The 19,325-nt window shown below is 49.2% G+C and overlaps 1 protein-coding gene across 1 annotated transcript; it reads left to right on the forward strand.

The window, feature by feature from the left end:
• Nucleotides 1-7,259: 7,259 nt before the first annotated feature.
• On the forward strand, nucleotides 7,260-17,492 carry Bod1 (biorientation of chromosomes in cell division 1). The gene is made up of 4 exons (XM_026414800.2): nucleotides 7,260-7,677; nucleotides 11,479-11,603; nucleotides 15,735-15,931; nucleotides 16,738-17,492. Exons 1-3 carry the CDS (start codon nucleotides 7,459-7,461, stop codon nucleotides 15,928-15,930), a joined length of 540 nt encoding a protein of 179 aa, XP_026270585.1. The 5' UTR covers nucleotides 7,260-7,458; the 3' UTR covers nucleotide 15,931; nucleotides 16,738-17,492.
• The last annotated feature ends 1,833 nt before the right edge of the window (nucleotides 17,493-19,325 follow it).

The raw sequence follows: 19,325 nt of genomic DNA on the forward strand, positions 1-19,325 counted from the left end.
AGGCATTATTAGCCCCACCTTAGAGATAAGTAAGCCAAGGCCCAGAACACTGTGGGCTGCACAGTCACCCAGCTGATAAGCTGAGCACTAGACCCCCATTCAAACAGATTCCCAACTTCTCCCTCCATGCTCTGGGTTATGTCAGGTTGCCTCTTCCCCTAGACATCCTTTTGTAATAATCTGAAATGACAATGTGTTTAACACGCGGCAGCCTGAAGTCTTATCTGACACAGAGATTTGGTGGCAGAGGTGATGGCAGTGTTGATGGGTGCGAAGGACTTCGGCTTGGTAAGGCTCTCTCTCCTTACTATGTATGTGGACCCAACCTGTCATTAGAGATGCAGGAAGGGCTGGGGATGTGGCTCAATCGGTAGCGCGCTCGTCTGGCATGTGTGCTCTCCTGGCATGCGTGCGGCCCGGGTTCGATCCTCAGCACCACATACAAACAAAGATGTTGTGTCTGCCGAAAACTAAAAAAATAAATACTAAAAAAAAATAAAATAAAATAAAAGAGATGCAGGACAACGTCAGAAAGGATCAAACACAAGAAAGAAGCCAAGATGAGAAGGTGCAGAGGGACCAATGCGCTACAGACAGGCGTCTCAAGCTCTCCTGGATGCTGTGGGGTCAAGAGATGAACAGCTGTCCAGTCTAAGAACTGGCCCGGTGAGTGGCATGATCCTTGGATAAATACATGGAGGCAAGAACAAAAAGAGCCACACCAGGAACAGAAAAGTCCAATAACTAGTCTGCACCAGGTGGGTGTGGTATCTAGACTTAGGTATCTAGACTTGGGATCAGACCTGGGGCTCTGGGATGCGCTTGATAAGGACCAGGATCCTACAGGAGAAGGTGGGAAGGTTACCAAGGCAACTCACAGACTGACTTCTCACCTTTGGGCTTGCTCCCAGCCTCAGCCTCCTCGTCCAGTTTAACCACAAACAGATCACTCGATCTTACCTGACCCCTCTGAACATTGACTGTATTCTGACATTAGGTCCTAGGCAATGTCAAAGTCTTAAAAGGCCTCACCTTAGAGATTCGCGCAGTGGGCCATCCCTCCCTCGGTGAGCTTCGAGGCTGGTGGGGGGAGATGGAGGCTAATCCATTATTCCTCATCCAGTGTGATTCCCAACAGCAACATGCAAAGATCCAGGAATTATACCAGCAGGGTTGCCCAGACTCACCTCCTCTCACCACCATCCCGGGACTCCGGGATTCTGAGGGGTGATGCAACTTGTCCAGACACACAGCACCACACAGAAACAGAGCCCCGCAAATCCAGCACCGCTGAGGCGGAAATCCTGTGCGTTGCAATGCTCTGCAAACCTCAGAGCACCTTTCCTGTCTGGTTTCTGCCAGGTCTGGGTTTATGAAGCTCCCACCTTTTCACAAATTATTTTACAGAAAACACTCTAACACCTAAAATGTGTGATTTGCTGGGCTCCCACAGCTTGTTACAAGCAAGTTTTAACTTTAAGTGTTATGCTCGAATTCAGGACCCCCAAAGACCACCAGAGACCCAAGATCGATGTAAGCAGCAAAGAGGTGTTTATTTCGAGCTAGCTCGGTCCTCCACGTGCACACACAGCAACTGGTGACGCTGAGAGGCCCTGAGCCCAGGGTTTGCAGCATTTTTATACATTTTTTTGGAGAGGGCAGGGACTTCACATACATCATAGCAAATCATCACACACCTCGGGAAAATCAAATAACAACTCTAAAACATGATTAGCACATTCACTGGTGGGAACAAGTTGGGTAGGGGTGATTGGTCAGAACAAAAGGGGTATTGGTTTGAACTGATTGGTTTGAGCCAAGAGGGGTATACGGGCTGAACTACATGGTTTCCCAATATGTTATCAACCACCATAAACTACTGGGAGGGTCATCTGGCATCCCAGGTATTTCCCTGTCTCATGCTGATTGATGGCTACTAGGGGGCTGCTATAGGTCCCCACCTAGCCTGACTGAGTCAGGGACACCTGGCGCAGCAGATCTCTCCTGTTATTTGTAGATAAACAACTTAGCAGGGTGGGAATGTACCTAGGAGTGCTCTGTGGGTCTTTCCAAGGACAAAGGTCATGTCCCTTCCTTGGACAGGCTTTGCTCTGAGATAGAGGCTGGTTTTTCAAAGAATCAACACCTTGGCACCTTACCGGTGTCAGAAGGTGAGATGACTCCCTAGGCTAAAGTTAGGACATTCCACACCAGGCACCTTTCTGGGCTATTAACAAAGCAATGGCTCCCCCTGCTGACCACTTCTGTGTATTACATGCCTCCTGACTGGAGAGCACAATTTGAACAGAGCAGAGCCTCCTCCTGCGAGGTTTGCTTTAGTAATAAATTTCCCTTAGTCTTGATCACCTTCCTCCTCATTCCCACCCCACCCCATTTATTTCAGTTCTAGAGGAAAGGTCATGGGTGTCATATCTTCTCCTGGTTCAGAGTTCCAGCGGACTCAAGGGCCCCAGGACAGTGAGATTGTCACTATGCGAACTATATGCTGCCCGTCTCCAGAATCACTTACCCATTAAGTTGCGACAGATTAATCCATCATCTCCTGCTGTATGTAACACTCCTTTCTTTCTTTCTGAAGATGGACTATAAGTGACCCCACCCACACACACACTCTGACACTGCTCCATGGTGACAGGAATTTGTGTGTTCCCTTGGGGCTAGGGATTATGCTGAGGGCTGGAGACACAGCCGGGAACAAGCTGTGGTTCCTGTTGTAAGGCATACACTCCAAAGAGGAAGCAGGCCAATTCTCCTAAAAATTATTCACTTTTAATTACAATAATTGCTACAATAATGAGAGTGTAAAAGTCTATATCAGAGACAAGACCAGATTGGGTCTGGGAGTAAGAAAAGTTTTCCTGATGATAGAGAATAAATGTGGAGTGCCAAAATGCAGATGAGGCTGGTCAGACGGAGCCCCTTCGGAGCATGAACCCAGAGTCAAGGCGCCCAAACGGGGCTTCTCCTGGGCTACAGGAGAGTAATCCCAGTGCTGTTAGGTAATCCCAAGTATGGTGGACTATTAAGAGATAATGTTTGTCATTAATTTAACCATTGAGGATGATTGAGCTGGTGTTAAAGGAGAAGAATAATCTAACACCAGGGTATTCGTTGTGAGGGTAATTTGAACGATCGAGTGGTAAATGTTGGTATGAGGAGCACCTGGGAACTCTGCCTGTTCTACATCTTCCCAGTGTTACCACTGTTGACCGGTGACAAGTCCTTGCTTCCCCAATGTTGAAGAATAACACCAGAGAAGCACGCGGAGGCAAGGTCAGAGTGGAAATGTAAAGGTAAAATCTCTAAGCTGATTCCAAACTGCAAGAGCTTGGGTTAAAGTGTAAAAGACTAGGCATTGTAAAGCTTCTAGATTACAAGGCCTGGGCTAAAAAGTAAAAGACAATTGTTACAATTGTAAAAGTCTATTGTTACAATTCCACTGCTACCCCCGAACCTGTAATCTTTGTAAATTGCTAGGACAATGTGGGAATTGCCCAGTAAATACCTCCATTGATTCCCTGGTTGTTTAATAGCTAAGGGCTCTAGGTAGCATGGCACGTAAGCATCTAGGCTCCAAAACCAATCAATTTAAATTTGTACCCCGCTTAGAAATGACCAATCACCCTTGCCCAGATTGTTCCCGCCAATGTATGTACTAATCCTGACTCAGAGTTGTTGTTCAATTTTCCCGTGCCTCATGATGATTTGTTCTGATGTATGCAAAGCCCCCCACCCTCTCCAAAAAGTGTACTTAAGCTCCACTTGACCTCTGCTCTGGGCTCTGGGCTGCTCTATCTTCCTGAGTGAGCCTGGAACCTCAGCATGCTGAATTAATAAATCCCCTTTTGCCAATTGCATGAAGTAAGTCCCTTGTGTGGTCTCTTTCTCCGATGCTCCGCCGGACCCCTTACAGAAAATTAGAAGTTTATTAAAGGACAGTAGAAAAGACTTCTCCTGGAGGAAGAAGGGGACCCAAGAGGTGGAATCCCTTGAAGGGCGAATGTGTTCCACTTTCTATAGTTTTTGTTGATGGAATGTAGGTGGGAAGGACACAGGTGGGTCAAAGAAGTAATCTGGGCACTTCCAAGCCAAGTTTGCTGTTCATTAACATTTCTTTGGGATGGGCTATCTCCAAATCTGTTGGGGGGCTGTTTCCTGGGCTTCATTAACATTCCGAGAGTTGTTCAACTTTTCCGGAAATTCATTCTCAACATGGCCTCCATTTTAGATTTCACTCGATATTAGACCTGATTTACCTAACTACACTGATTACCTAACTTTAAATCTGGCTTCACCAGGAGCCAAGGAGATTGCAGAATTTATCATTTACATCCCCTCTGTTGCTCTTGTAACAACAGTAGATTTAATTTACTGATTGGGAGAAAGAATTGAGCCAATAATATACGAAAGAAAGAAAGGCAGAGAGGGATAGTGGAATTGTGGCTATCAAAAACAGGACATGGTGTTTTGCCTATTGTAATACTGATACACCGCTGATGAGACTCAATCAGGGCCAAGTTCCATTTCCCCAGGTGTCAGGATTGAACACTCAGAAATGCTGAGGCAAGCATAGAAAGCAAGTTTTATTTAAAGGATGGAAACAGACTTGTTCCAGGAGGAAGAAGGGGACCCAGAGATGGTAACCGATGAAGTAAAGGTGTCCTGCTCCTTTTATATATTTTAGAATTTCTTTGTTCTCATGGCCTCTCCTCCTCCATCCTGCCCAAGACCAAAATTTACTCCTGAACAAAAGGTGGGCCAAGGGCAGGAATGAAGCTGCCCAGGGGTTCAGGCCCCAAGGGAGCAGCCCAGGAAGCTCTTTAGCCACCCGAGTTGGGAGAAACAATTCCCTGGAAGCAGGTCACCTGACAACAGGTTGAGCTGGGGGAAGGGCTCTGGAGGTATTAGCATTTCAATACCCCAGAGGTAGGTGACTTCGTCCACTGGGGGATGTGTCCTGAAGATATTAAGGTTCCATTTCCTTTAAATCAGCTTCCACCTTCCCCACCCCCTTCTATCTCCACTGCCTACACTTTGTTCTTGCTTCACTACCTAGCTCTGGGGATGTAGTATGTTTTTGGTTAAACATGCAGAATCTGAACTCAGGAAACCTGGGTTCAAATCCTATTCTTTCACTTCTAGGTATATGATGAGGGTAAGGAACTCTCCTGAGCCTCTATTTCTGCATCTGTGAAAAAACCCAGAAACCTAGTACCTCCTTTCGGATACCTGTGAAGCAGTGTGCTGATGTAATGCCAGATTCGTGGGACCCCAATAGACCTCCAGGAACCGAATGTGATGCAATCACACAAGGGTCTTTATTGCAAGCTCGAGCCTGGACTCACAACCGTTTCTGAAGCAGCGGTCCTGAGGAGTGTGTCCTGACCCTGTAAGACTAAAAGAAATTGAAGTTAAAGTGTAAAAGACCGGGCATTGTAAAGTTTCTAAGCTGCAAGGCCTGAGTTAAAAAGTGAAGGACCAGGTATTGTTAAGTCCCTCCGCTACACCCAAAACCTGAGTGTATGGTGATTTGTTAAAGGAGACTGTGATGTGTGTAAAGTCCCTGCACTCCCCAAAAAGTGTACTTAAGCACTGCTCAACCCCTGCCCGGGGCTCTGGGCTGCTCTCCCTTCTTGAGTGGGCACGGAGCCCCAGCATGCTGGATCAATAAATCCCCTTCTGCCAATTGCATGAGTGGTCTCTTGGTGGTCTCTTCCTCCGACGCTTCGCTGGTCTCTTACAACCCTTAGTTCGGTGAGGATTTATAGGTTTTGGGGGGATACTCTATGTGTCACAACATCACACAGCAAATCATTTCATACCGCGGGAAAATCAAACAACAACTCTTAACATGGATTAGCAAATTCACTGGCGGGAACAAGTTGGGTAAGGGTGATTGGTTAGTTCAAGTGGTGGATACATTTGAATTGATTGGTTTAGGCCTGGAGGAGTTGCAAGAATGTATACACTAAACTGCAGGGTTGCCTAATCATGTTATTGTTACCAGTGACGAGTCCTTGCTTCCCCAATGTTGAAAAATAACACCAGAGAAGCACGCTGAGGCAAGGTCAGAGTGGAAAATTAGAAGTTTATTAAAGGACAGGGTGGAATCCCTTCCCCTTTTTATAGTTTTTGGTGATGGAACGTAGGTAGGAAGGGTTGGGACACAGGTGGGCCAAAGAAGTAATCTGGGCACTTTTGCTGTCAAGTTTGCTGTTCATTAACATTTCTTTGGGATGGGCTATCTCCAAATCTGTTGGGGGCTGTTTCCTGGGCTTCATCAACATTCCTCAGCTTTTCCGGAAATTCATTCTCAACATGGCCTCCATTTTAGATTTCACTCCATATTAGACTCAATTTACCTAACTACACTGACTACCTAATTTTAAATCTGGCTTCATTATCAATCACTGAAACTACTGGGAGGGTCACCTGGCATTTCCATATTTTCCCTGTCTCATGCTGATTGATGGTTGCTATGGGTCCTCACCTAGCCCAATTGAGTCAGGGACACTTGGCACCCCAGATCCCTCTAGTTAAACAACTGAGCAGGGTGGGTATGTGCCTAGGAGCAGTTCTGTGGGTTTTTCCAAGGACAAGAAGTCCTATGCCCTCTCCCTCTGGACAGGCCTTGAGGTAGAAGCTGGTTTCTCAAAAATAGTCACATCAGTTTCTCACTAAAAGTATACAGCTTCATGCCTGCACATTCCAGATACTCATTATTAGTGTCTTACCAGCAATATTTAAAGTATTTAATATTTTGAAGAATTAAGAGAGACTTAAGGGCGACTTTTATTCTACTTTTCACATTTTTCTGTTATTCTTCGATTTTATAAAATGGGTATGCATTACTATTAAAATCAGAAGGGGGACACACAATTTTTTGAATCGTAACATATCACTAATCCATTATTTTCCACATTATATTGTTCAAGGATGACGCTGGAGTGAAGGTCAAAAGCACAGATTCCTAGGCACCTATCAAGAAATACTGAATCACAATCATAAGCCCAGCAGAGGACTCTTATGACCAGCAGGTGTGGTGCAGCGGGCGGGCGGAGCCTACAACTCCCATGCTGCCCCATGAGCGCGAGCGGGCCCGAAGCCTGCCGGGAGTTGTAGTTTACACCGGCCAGGCCTCTACCTATAAAAACAGCCGGGGAAGGCCGCGGGAAAACCAGCTGTCCCACAATGCAATGGTCACCGGTGACGCCATCAGCAGCGCGCCAGAGGCCAAGCGGGCGGTTTCTGCCCCCGCCGCCTCCCGACCTGCCGCCGCCTCCTCCACCACCGCCACCACCACCGCCGCCATCTCCGCCGCCGCCGTCCCCACCTCCGTCGCCACCGCCGCTGCCTCCGTGGGGTTCTCCGCTTCCAGTGCACAACGCAGGCTCTCAGACCCAGAGCAGGAGCCGCACTCGGGCGCGGGGCGCAGGCATGGCGGACGGCGGCGGCGCGGGCGCGGGGGGCGGCGGCGGTGCGGGCCCGGCCTCGGCAGGGGCTGCGGCCGGGGCGGGCGGGAGCGGCGGCCCCAGCAACCCCGCCTCGCTGCCGCCGGGCGACCCGCAGCTTATCGCACTCATCGTGGAGCAGCTCAAGAGCCGCGGCCTGTTTGACAGCTTCCGCCGGGACTGCCTGGCGGACGTGGACACCAAGGTGGGAGCGCGCGTGCGACCCGCCTGAGCCCACGCCGGGCCTTGCGGGGCTGCCCCGGTTCCCTTAGCCGCGCCCGGCTCGCCGGCCGCCGGAGCGCACGGCCACCCGCGTGCCGGTACTGCTGTTCCTCCGCTCAGCGATGTGCAGACTTGTGAGCGGTTAGATTAGATACGTTGTAGCAGCAGCACCCGAGCTTTGTAGACCGTCACCGGTCAAAAGGGGTTTGGTGCCTCTTTTAGCTGGTAAGGTCATTTGCCACCCGCCCAGTAAAAGGAAGCGTCACTTACATAGGTGCCAGGTTGTTTGAGTTTAACGAAGTAACGTGTGTTTAAGTGTCAGACATGTAATGGTTGCTGGGATGATTAGTTTCTCTTCAAAATTATTCTAGCAAGACTAAGCAGGTAGGGCTAGGAGGCTGTTACCGACTGGGCTGCTCAGAGTAGTGGTTTTTTGAGTTTGTCTTAGAAATCTCTTGCCTACCTCATAGCAAGATTGTGAGGTTAAAATCGGGCCCCACAGGTAAGGGAAGAGCTAGTCTAGACACTGAGCATTTATGCTTGTAATGTGCTGAGTTATGTGAAAACAAGAGTTAGTTACTACCCCAGCACCTACCTTTCTGCCAGCATAGAAAACACACATGAACCAGCTAGTTTATGTATGGCAAAGGTGTGTACTGTTACACTCTTGCAGGATAAAGAACCCAGAACCCCAGTGCAAATGCTGTCTTTGAAACAAAATATATAATTTTCTTTATTAGAAAAACAATTACAGAGCTTTCCACCTTTCCCAAGACTGTTCTCAACATCCTGGCACAAGTTCTCTGTTCATGTCTTAAAAGTACACACATGTAGGGCCTCAGTGGTAGAGGGCTTGCCTAGCATATGTGAGGCACTGGGTTCAATCCTCAGCACCACTTTAAAAAAATACACAAAATAAAGGCATTCTGTCCGTCTACAACTACACACACACACAAAAAGTACACATGTTGAGGTGGTATACACACCTGTAATCCCAGGCAATCAGGAGGCTGAGGCAGGAGGATTGTAAATTCAAGGCCAGCTTCAGCAAATACAGTGAGATCCTAAGTAACTTAATAAGACCCTGTCTCAAAAACTAAAGTCTGGGGGTATAGCTCAGTGGTAAAAATGCCCCTAGGTTCACTGTCTAGTACCAAAACAACAACAACAAACAAAACCTGTGATTTTAAAATAAACAACAAAGAATTGAGAAGGGTGTTGGGAGGGCCATTGGAGCCTTCTCCACTTTTATCTCCTTAGCTGCAGTTGTGGGAGTTACCAGGTTGTTTTCATTCTTGATCATAACGTGTTTTCAGGCGGATTTGATCTGAGATTTGGTGCTTTAGTCCCATGATTTGCAAAGTGTGATTCTTGGATTAGCAACAGCAACTTCACCTGGGAACTTGTTAGGAAGGCAAATTCTTAGGCCACCGGACTGCTGGCATATTTAGAGGAAAGTGAACAAGTGATGTCTATAGTGTGCTTTTTAGAGCTTCCAAAATATGATTAAATAGAAGGGCAGACAGGTGGTATCCTCTTTCTAGAGATAGGTAGTACGTAGAATGTTGGCAGGTGTTTTGAATTCTTGAACTGAAGGGATCAGTCTGTATTATCAGGGTTTGTTAAGGTTAGAGTGAAAAGACCCCCGTTTCCCTGTCCAAGGAGAATCACACGAAACACTGGCTGCAAAAAGCAAGAGGTTTGTTTATTGGGACACAGGCGCCTGTGGGTGCCCAGCAGAACCTCAGCCGGAGCTTTGGTGAGCTGGCACACCGGGCTTGGGGATACAGAGATTTTTATAGGGTAAAGGGGCAGTCTTCACGCGGGGGAAGCAATAGGTTTCTTAGTAGTTAATTTTAAACCCAGCATATAGGCTACCTAAAGGGCAAAGTTTTTCACTTTATGTTACTGGAAAAAACATAAAAGCTACATGTTTGCACTCTGGTCCTCTTGTTCCTGCTTATTCAGGCATGCCTTGGGACCTAACTAATTATCTGAAAAACACCTCTGGTGCCTGCGTAGGTTTGTGACATGCCTCGGTGGTTTTGCAACTAGGCCTGACGTTGTTGGGCTGGGGTCTTTCAAGAGGACGATGGTCCTTGGTCCTTGTACTGTCTTTTCAGTGAACAGCTTTTATCTCAAATCAGGCAAGTTATTTTGAGTGGTAGAGGGTATAATACAGGGATTCATGGTTACAAGTTGACAAATCTAATTGTGACTCCTTCCAGCAGGGGCTATCTGTTGTCTCAAGGGATCCAAGGAGGGATTAAATGAACTGCCAGGAGGGGGTTCTCCCCTGGCACCATGTCTTTCTCCCTATTTTGTCTGACTCTCCCTGCAGAGTGGGATCATCCCTTTGGTTATTAGGATCCCTTGATGACACACAGCTGCTTCTCTGGGGGGAGAGGACTGCGGTTCTGAGGATGGCAGAGGGTGCCTGCGTTGTCTTAGTGTGGCCAGGACACTTGGCCCCTGCTCCCCTTGTGAAGAGAAGATGGCTCCTGGTAAAAGGAGCTGCTTGGTCCTCCCCACAGTCCCCTGCCCTCTTGGCCTTTGGAAGAGTCCGCTCATGGAGTTGAAGCCCAGTGGTTCCTTGGGCAGTCTCATTTCCCTGGCTGTTAGCAAAATTGCCAGTCATGCTGCATAACAAACAGTGTCTGGATTCTACCAAGTGTTTGTTCTCAGCTTTTAGGGCTGAGGGTCAAGCAGAGCTCGGCTGATCCAGTTAGATAGACGTCAGCTGGGTGGCATGGCTGTGGGTTATCTGGGCTTGGGTCCAGGCTATAGGTTGGGGTTGGGCTGCTGCATGTGTGTGCACTCGAGGCCCCTGGCTGTGGGGTGGGCTGTGTGCCTTCAAATGGGCCGTCAGAGCAGAGCCAGGTCAGACAGCACAATCATAGTTAAGGCCTCGTGCCAACACTCCCCTGGCCGGAGCTCTATATTGCCAAGATGAGCATCGCTGGGGCAAGGAAATATTCCCTTCCTGCCAGTGAGGGCGTGAGGAGTGGGGTCCGGCAGCCGTCCACGCCACCAGCCTGCTCTGGAGACAGCAGCTGACAGCCCCCCAAGCTCTCAGGCTCAGAATGCACATTCCTTGCGCTCAGCGGGCAGCTGGGTAGTTTTGTTCTGCTGACATAGCTGTGTCTGGAACATGTGACCAGTAGGTGTGCCTCCAGCTCTTTGGTGGCCGGCACCTGGCCTCCCCACAGGCTTCCACAGGCTTTGACTTTGGTTAGCTGAGGTGGCCGTGGCCTTTTGCTTTTATGCAGGGGACTTTCCAGTTTGGTGCTGGAACACGCTCTTGGTGGTGGGGCAGGAGCAATTGTACAGATGAAATGACGGGTCGAGGGGAGGGGCGATGCTTGAGTCTGACAGCTGTTGGTGGAGGGGCCTTGCCTGGACCCCAGCATAGACCCCAGCACCCTGGATTTGGAAGTGCCTGGTTCCAGCCTTGACTTTGCCACAGTCTAGCCATTGGCAGGTGTACTGTTGCTAAGCCTAAAAGCCTCATCTCAGGTGGGGCAGCAGTCTGCTCGTGGGCCCTCTGTTGCTGTGTTTCTTGAAAAAGTAAATAGGATCATGTGGGCATTGTGCTCTGCCCACCATGAGGTGAACACTCGTGATAGCCATTAATTTTCAACTGTCCTGTGACGTGGCCATCCCCATAGTCAAATGGAGGGTATTTAGACTTGAAAATACACATTTTTATGAAAAAGCAGTGTTGTAAATGGCTGTTTCAGAGCTCGCGTGTAACATCTAACACTGTCTTTTTCTCATGGTTTAGCCAGCTTACCAAAACCTGAGGCAAAAAGTGGATAATTTTGTGTCGACACATCTGGACAAGCAGGAGTGGAATCCTACGATGAACAAGAACCAGTTACGAAATGGGCTGAGGCAGAGTGTGGTTCAGTAAGTAAGCAGGGTTGGGGCCCTTGCTCTGGCAGGAGTCACAGGTGCGAGGCCTGGGCAGGCAGCCTGGGGCCCTGCAGAGACGAGTGGTGGCACTATGCAAGTGCAGCCATCTGTGCCTTCGGGAAAGCCATGGTGAAGTGGCAGAGCCTGGCTGGTGTTCCAGGGCTCACCCAGGCTGGGTAGGTTGCACCAGTGCCATTGTCCTGGTTTTGCAGTCTTCCAGATTGTGAGGCCTTTCCCACTTTTGAAGGGTAAGGTGTAGTCTGAATGTGATTTTTACACCCAGATACCAGTGTTTGGGTCATGGGTGAGAGGAGCTTGATCTTTGTGCTCACAAAGGCAAGTGGCATCTGTGAGTTCTGGGAGTCCACCCAGGCTACTGCGCAAGGGTGGTAACCGCCCCAGGAAGACGGTCTTGGAAAGTGTTGCCTCCCAGTAGCGAACCAGGCCTCCACTACCGCTCTTCAGAGCTCAGCCAGGCCGCTCCTCAGTGTCAGTGCTGGGGGTGAGTCAGGTGACCTCAGATCAGGTTTTTCCAAATGACTCAGCCTTTAACACCAGTGCTTATTTTCAGGACTTCTGGATCCACTAAACTCTTCTGTATCTAAAAGCCTGTGGAACCCGTCTCTTTTAAAATAGAAATACAGAGAGTTGTGGTGAGCAAGGAAAAGCTGGTATTGAAGGGATGCCTGGCACAGTTTTTCCTAGAGCATCCACGAGTCAGCAGTGATGGCACAGTTCAGCACTTTATAGTGGTGCTTACATGTATCAGTCCGTGGGATAAAGTTGTACTGCTGTGGCTTGTTCCCAAACGTTCCTGGAAGCTGTACCTGGAAACCTGGTCCCCAACATGGTGTCAAGAGGTGGTAGAATCTAAAAGGGGGGTTAGCAGAAAGTGGCGAGGTCGTGGGGCTCCGCTCTCATGAATGTGTCAGTGCTGCCTCATATGCCTCATGGGACTGGATCGGTTCCCTGGAAATCAGTTGTTATAAAGTGATCCAGCTTCCTTCTCACCAGGGAATCTGTCTCTGCACATGCCCACTTCATCCTTGAGCGGGGCCATTGCTATTTGGACTTTCCACTCCTCAGAGTCATTAGCCAAGTAAACCTCTTTGTAATGCATCAGCAACATCTGCTGTTCTCTTAGAGCAACACAAAACAGGTGACAGTGGTGCGTGGAGACAATGGTGCGTGGAGATGAGCAAGTGTGTGGAGGTGAGCATGGAGGTGAGTGGCACGCACACAAATGAATGCAGGTATAACTCTAACTCGGGTCTCAACTCTGGTTGCACCAGTGCCATTGTCCTGGTTTTGCAGTCGTGCTGTCGGTTGATGAGGTGCAAACTTCAGGGTGCCTGTGTGGGCCTCCCTGTACATCTCTTTACAACTTCCTAAGGAATCTACAGTGGTTTCAAAATTTAGATACTTAAAAGTAGGAAAGATTTTTAATAACAAGCTGGCGTTTTCAGTACAGCTTATAGCTACTAAAATGTGAATCTTTTTAACAAATAAGGCTAAGGTTGGCGCGAGCTCCTGGTGTTGGCTCATTCCAGAGCCTCCGCCCAGTCGGTACCTTGCCTTTCTCAGGGAGCAGACTGTGGCCCCGAGACCTTCCAGCAGGACGGAGACAGAGACTGCCCCTTGTCTAGCAGCGATTATTACATATCTGGCACTGGCACTCAGATGTGTTGCCACTGTGAACGCTGGTTTTAGAGTCAATGTGACAATAGCTACCCTTGTTTACCGGACCTCCTCCAGGGTTGGCCAGCGTGAGGAGAGAGCCAGACAAGCACAGAATGATTCAGGGCTTTGGGAAGGCTTCCAGACTCACAAAGGCTGTCAGAAGGCTGTCAGTTGCTGTTAATTTCCATGTTGAGCCCTGGGGCCGTCCCCGAGTTAGCTTGTGGCAGGTACCTGGTTTTGCAGAAGCTTAATAGGGAGTTCCCGGAAAACTTCACCACACACCAGGTGAGCAGGTCCACTGGCCTGATCACCCCTGTCCCCTTGCAGGACTTCACCCACTCCTGACTTCTCTGGTCATCATTTCCTTGTTTTTCTACATAGTTTTATCATCTGAGTAAGTTTTCATTCATTCTTTTTTTTTTTCTCATTTGATTTCAAATATATTTAATATGAAAGCAAGAATTTGACTTTAACACTGGAACATTTCTCATGATTCTTGCTGATATTTTTGATTTTGAAGCAAATTCTAGTTAATGTTTGAAAGGAAGACTTGATTTTTGTCTCTGGCATGCCATCACCAGATGGAACTTACAGGCCCTGTTTGCCTGGGCTGCTCGGGCTCGAAGCTCAGGCCTGGGCGCTGTAGGCCTTCTCTATGCAGCCCCAGGGTTTCACAGGAAGTTGGGCTCCTCGGGAGCAGGGGAGGGTAACAGCTTTTAATTACAGGGTATGTTTTCATTCCATCTTCTATTTTTGTCTCCTAACAAGGTCTCACATTTCCTCCAAACACTTTTAAAATTTCCAGGAAAATAATCTACCCTCTCTTGGAACTGTGTTTTTCCTGATCAGGTGTCTTGCTCAGTTGGGGCTCCTTTAACAAGGTAGCACAGACTCTGTGACTTATAAACAACCAAAATTTATTTCTCACGGTTCTGAAGACTGAAAGTCTGAGAGATGCCAGCATGGCTGGGTTCTGCTGAGGAATGTCCTCTGGCTTAGGCTGCCAGCTCCTCAGTACGTCCTCTCATGGCGCAGAGAGGGCTGGCTGGCCTTTCCTGAGAGCACAGATCCCATTCATGAGGGCTCCCCTTCATGATCTGATCACCGTCCAAAAGCCCCAACTCTGAATACTGTCACATTGGGGCTGAGGTCTCAACATGCCAATTTTTGGGCACAGACATTTGGTCCATAATAGGCTGTCATAAGCCAGGCGCCATCTTGACTTGTTTACAGACCTTAACAGGCTTCTGTCAGTAAGCATTGCCACCGTGGAGTCTGGGAAGCCCTTCTTCATGAGCAGCCCTCCTCGCTTGGGGCCTGGCTCCCAGCTCTTGTCACACCTTGATTTGTCTCGCTCTGTGTCCGGCCATCTGTTTGCCCAATAACTGTGGGATTGTGTCCACCCAAGGGAAAGCTCAAATGCCCAAGACCCATCTAAAGGAGATGAGTAAGCCCTGCCACCTGCCTTTACAGGGGTGAGTGCTTCATCCTCTGGGAAGGGGCCTAGGTTGAGGATGTTTTTGCACTCCTCAGATGCAGCTTGCTTCCGTCACCGCAGTCTTCCTCACTTCCCTGCTCTAGCCTCGGCCTCTGAGGACAGTGTGGTGGGCTCTGCCTAAGTGTCACAGTACTCCCGAAGGGGGGCCCACAGGAGCGGAGGGCTGCTTGCCTCCCATTGCCTGTTGCTGCCTGGACCTAGCAGCCTGGCAGAAGGCCATGGGCAGTTGCTGGTGTCTTAGACACTCCGGTCTCAACTGGTTAGTGTGGCTTAGCTTTGAGGTTGCATGCAGCATTGCTGCAGGGGCTGCCTCTGCTTTGGCTGTTAAGAGAGCAAGTTTGGAGGAAATGCAGTCAACTCCAAGGCCAGCTGGCTCTGACAGTTCAGTTAAGGTTTCTTTCTTCTGTTTTGTGGTGTGGAGGATTGAACCCATGGCCTCACACATGCCACGTAAGTGTTCCACCTCTGAGCCCCATCCCAGCTCTTTTTGAGATAGGGTCTGACTGGATTGCCCAGGCTGACCTTGAACTTGGGACCTCCCACCTCAGCCACCTAGGTGGGTTAAAATTGTGTGCCACCGTGCCTGGCTACGATTCAGTATTTCAACCTGCACAAGTCCATTTTCTCCTCCCTGTTGTCACTTGTTCTTCGTCTTTGGGCAGTCTGGTTGGTTCTGCTTGGTTCCTCTGTGCAGGGTGAAGTAGTTGTGGGTGAAATTGTGAACCAGGAATGCTAGGTGAATTGTCCCTCAAAAGTGGTGAATTGCCCCTCAAAAGTGGAAATAGTGGCCCAACCCCCATAGGGTGGATAGCTCGCCCTGTGAGAGAAAACTCCGGAAAGACTCAGGTAGACCTTTACTGGGCTCTCAGGTGACACTTGGGGCTTGCTGGGCCTAAAGGTGACTCAAAGGAACTAAGTAACAGAGTGCTCTGTTTTGTCTCCATAAGGTCGGGGATGCTGGAAGCAGGAGTAGACAGGATTATTTCTCAGGTGGTGGATCCAAAACTGAACCACATCTTCAGGCCACAGATTGAACGAGCGATTCATGAATTCCTGGCAGCCCAGAAAAAAGAAGCTGTGCCAGCACCCCCTCCTGACCCAGAGAGCCAGGACCTGCCTGCCCCGTCCCAGGACACTTCCTAAGGTCCGTACGCCATGAAGCCCAGGAGCAGGCACCCCCGGCTTGTAGGTGTAGAAAATGGATAGAAAAGGGACAGGCTGTGATGGGATCAGACTCCAGGTGTACTCAGAAGAGGGCTCCTGCGGGTGGGCCTCACCTTCTGCAAGGGGTCATCTCTCAATGCAGACTGGTTGGTAGCACATTCCTGTGTCGGCAGGTGTGTGATTTTCTGTGCTACCAGAGCTAAGCGTTTAAGCTACAAATAGACACTTCTTTAGAAATGGGCTGGGATGGTTAGTGTGCGCAGGGAGAGTCAGGCGAGGGTCTGCTGAGGTTGCTTAGACGAGCCTCCTGGACATGAGTTCCCCGAGTCCACAGTGCCTCCACCACAGTTACGTGTATTAAGTCCTGTCCCTCTCGGATTAAGTCTGGAGTTACACTTCTGTTTTGTGGTGTGAGATGCGCAAATGGATGTTTTGGCAGGTTTGGAGAGACATTAATAAATATGGGCGGTGGACTTTAGGGTATATCTTCTCATTCTGCCATCGGTGTTCTCTTGCCAAGATTCTTGAAGGTGTTGTCTGTTGTTTTTAATAGGTCAGGTAAGTGGGCGCACTGACTGGGGCTGTTAGATCACGGTGACTAAATGATGCCTGAGTGAAGGGTCAGCGGGACATCCCCCGGGTGGTACTGTCTCTGTTCCTCACCAAGTGTAAAGCATTCATTTTAAGTCTTTCAAGTTCAATTATAAATTCCTTTAGAAACACAAAATTAAGTGAATATATTCTTTTATCAAAGGGTAGAATTTTGATATTATCTTTTCCTTCTAGAATATTCCTGGCACCTTTTGAAAACTCCATTTAATTAATGGTGAAGAAATGGATCCCTGTTCCGAGAGAGCATGACTTCATCCGGCTGGGGGCTTCTGAACTCAAGATTTCTACCCTGACTGTGGGGCAGTGACCAGATAGGACAGGAGCAAGCTTGACAGTGGGAACTCTGCCTGTGGGTGGCCCTGCCTTGGGCTGCCACTGGCCTGCTTGTCCAGGGGTGTGGCACCCAGTACACATTACAGAGTATGAACACTACAGCCGCTGGGGTGGTTCTCAGACAGCTTTATACTTGAACATGGAGACTGCACATGGACTTTAGGGTTTGTGCTCTGGGATGACTAGAGGCTACCACAGAAGACCCTAACCAGTCCCAGAGGTAATTCAGAGAATAGGGACAGTAAAGCTTAGTGGGAGTAGGCATCTGACAGCACTCGTCCAATACCTTTCTCAAAGTTCCAGACTATGTGTACAAGCCCTTAGCATCAGATAGCCTTAAAGTTGGTTGTGACCTTCTTGTCTGTGACTCTTGAAGCCAGTTTCCTCCCTGTGTCAGAGGTGACAGAAGGTGAAAACTTAGAGTGAACAAGTAGGCCGAGACATCAGACATGTTTGCAGGTTTCCTGTGCAGGGCTGCTTCCTGTCCTCCAAGGCCTGGTGAGCCTTGGATGCATTTGTTCTTTTCTCGTGTTTGTTTTTTAGAAAAGTAAATTATCAGTAAATGGCGTTAAGTTTTGTAATAAAATCATTTGATACTCTGGTCTGAAGCCTCAACTAAGTGATGGATGCCAGTCTGGAGGGCCGCCTCTGTGCATGACGGAGGCTTTAAGGCAGCAAAGGCTCAGTGGCTATAGCTTGGAGCAGCTCTGGCAGTGAGGTTGGCACGTCCAGTAGGTCAGGGCAGATAGTGTCCTCCCTGGACCATTGTTGACCCTGGTCATTAGCTGAGGGCACTACGTTATACGGCAGGGATTCTCGGGCTCAGGTGTGCAGAAGTGTCACTTGGGTATCTTGGGAACATGCATGTTATGTTTCAGAAATTCTGGGCAGGAACCCAAATCTGTGCTTCTCGCAGCCTCCCAGGTGACGCTGATGCTTCAGGATCTGGGACACACTGTAGCAAATCTTAGCTGGAATCAAAGATTTCTTCAAAGAGTCCTTGGTTCTTGGTTGAATCTGTTGCTACATGCTGTTAACCTTGTGCGGGTACACACTGCAATCAGACCAGCCCCTGAGCATGCCAAGGGCATGCTCCACCACGGAGCCACACCCCAGCCCTCACTGATAAGTTTTAGCCAATTCAGTTGGTTCTATGTTAAAATGAATATTCCACTTTCACCTTTACCATAGTGCTCCTAACTCGGGACTGTCCTGCCAGGGGTGTAGCCAGGTGTCTCATGGCAACTTCCCTCCTTTTTAAGCAAGCAGCCCCACGGCAGGGCAGATGGTAACGTTTGAAGTACAGTCTGTTTCCCACGCAATCAGGTCATTGGCCTTTTCAGTCACAGGATTCAACAGCCAAAGTTGAATCAACAGCCCTGATGCCCAGAGAAGGGGTCCTCGGTCCCCTCTGTTGTCCTGATCGGTAAACGTGGAATAGCCAGTTTGCGGGTCCATGAGGCTTCCCCACAAGGGAGATGTCTGCACAGCAGCTCTGAGATGGGCCTCTGCATCCTGCCTGTCCCGCGCTGAGCTCAGCAAGCCAGGGAGCGCAGAGAAGCTTCTGTTCGCCCGCCTCTGCTGCTCAGCTGGCATTTTGTACGTCTCGGGCATTCTTGGTCAGTCTCGGGTCTCTTGCTCTGCGTTTTCCTTTACCAAGGAAGGCTGGGCCAAGGGGTGAGAAGTGCCCTCGTTTTCACAGAACATTGAAGGATGTTGCCAGCTACCTATTTGTTGTTGTTTAATCAGTGTGTCATATGCACCAGGAGTTGCCTAGGCTGATTATTCCCTTTGGAAAAAAAATGTGGCAGAATGTTATCAGACTAAGGAAGTAACCATAGACGACTTGCCACATCTGTTGGGATGGGATGGAAGACTGAAGTCGAGGCATCCTGGGCTCTTAGCCAAATCAAAAGCAGAAAAGGTGCCCATTTTTCCTGGGCATACATACTCAAATTGGCAGTGTCAAGGCTGATCAAGACAGCCCCAGAAAGGGAAGGGACAAGAAAGCCAGCCTCTGCCTCCTGCAAGCTGGTCACCAGCCAGGTCTGTGGGCCCTCATGCTTCGGGTGTTAGGTTAGTGGTGCAGAACCTGAGCCGTCATGTGGTCAGAGATGAGTAGAATGATGGAGGCAGGCTAGGCTGTTTTGCCCCTTAAATGCCCTTGCTGTCCCCATCCCTAAACAAGAAATGAGCGGTCATCACCAACTCAAGCCAGTTAGGCTTCTCTGCCCTGTGGGTGGAAACACACTGGCTTCTGCGGAGCCCAGGGCAGCACAGAGGAAGCTTAAAAGACAGAGTGTAGCATCTGGCAGGGCCATGTTGGGGCACCTCCATCCTCGGGTGGAGTGGGAGCTCATCAGGGAGGGCAGAGTCGGCCACATGGGGAGCTGAGTTCTTGTCCTCATCTGCACTGCTCCTGGAGGCCA

This window comes from Urocitellus parryii, chromosome 1, assembly GCF_045843805.1.
Source record: "Urocitellus parryii isolate mUroPar1 chromosome 1, mUroPar1.hap1, whole genome shotgun sequence".
NCBI lineage: Eukaryota > Metazoa > Chordata > Mammalia > Rodentia > Sciuridae > Urocitellus > Urocitellus parryii.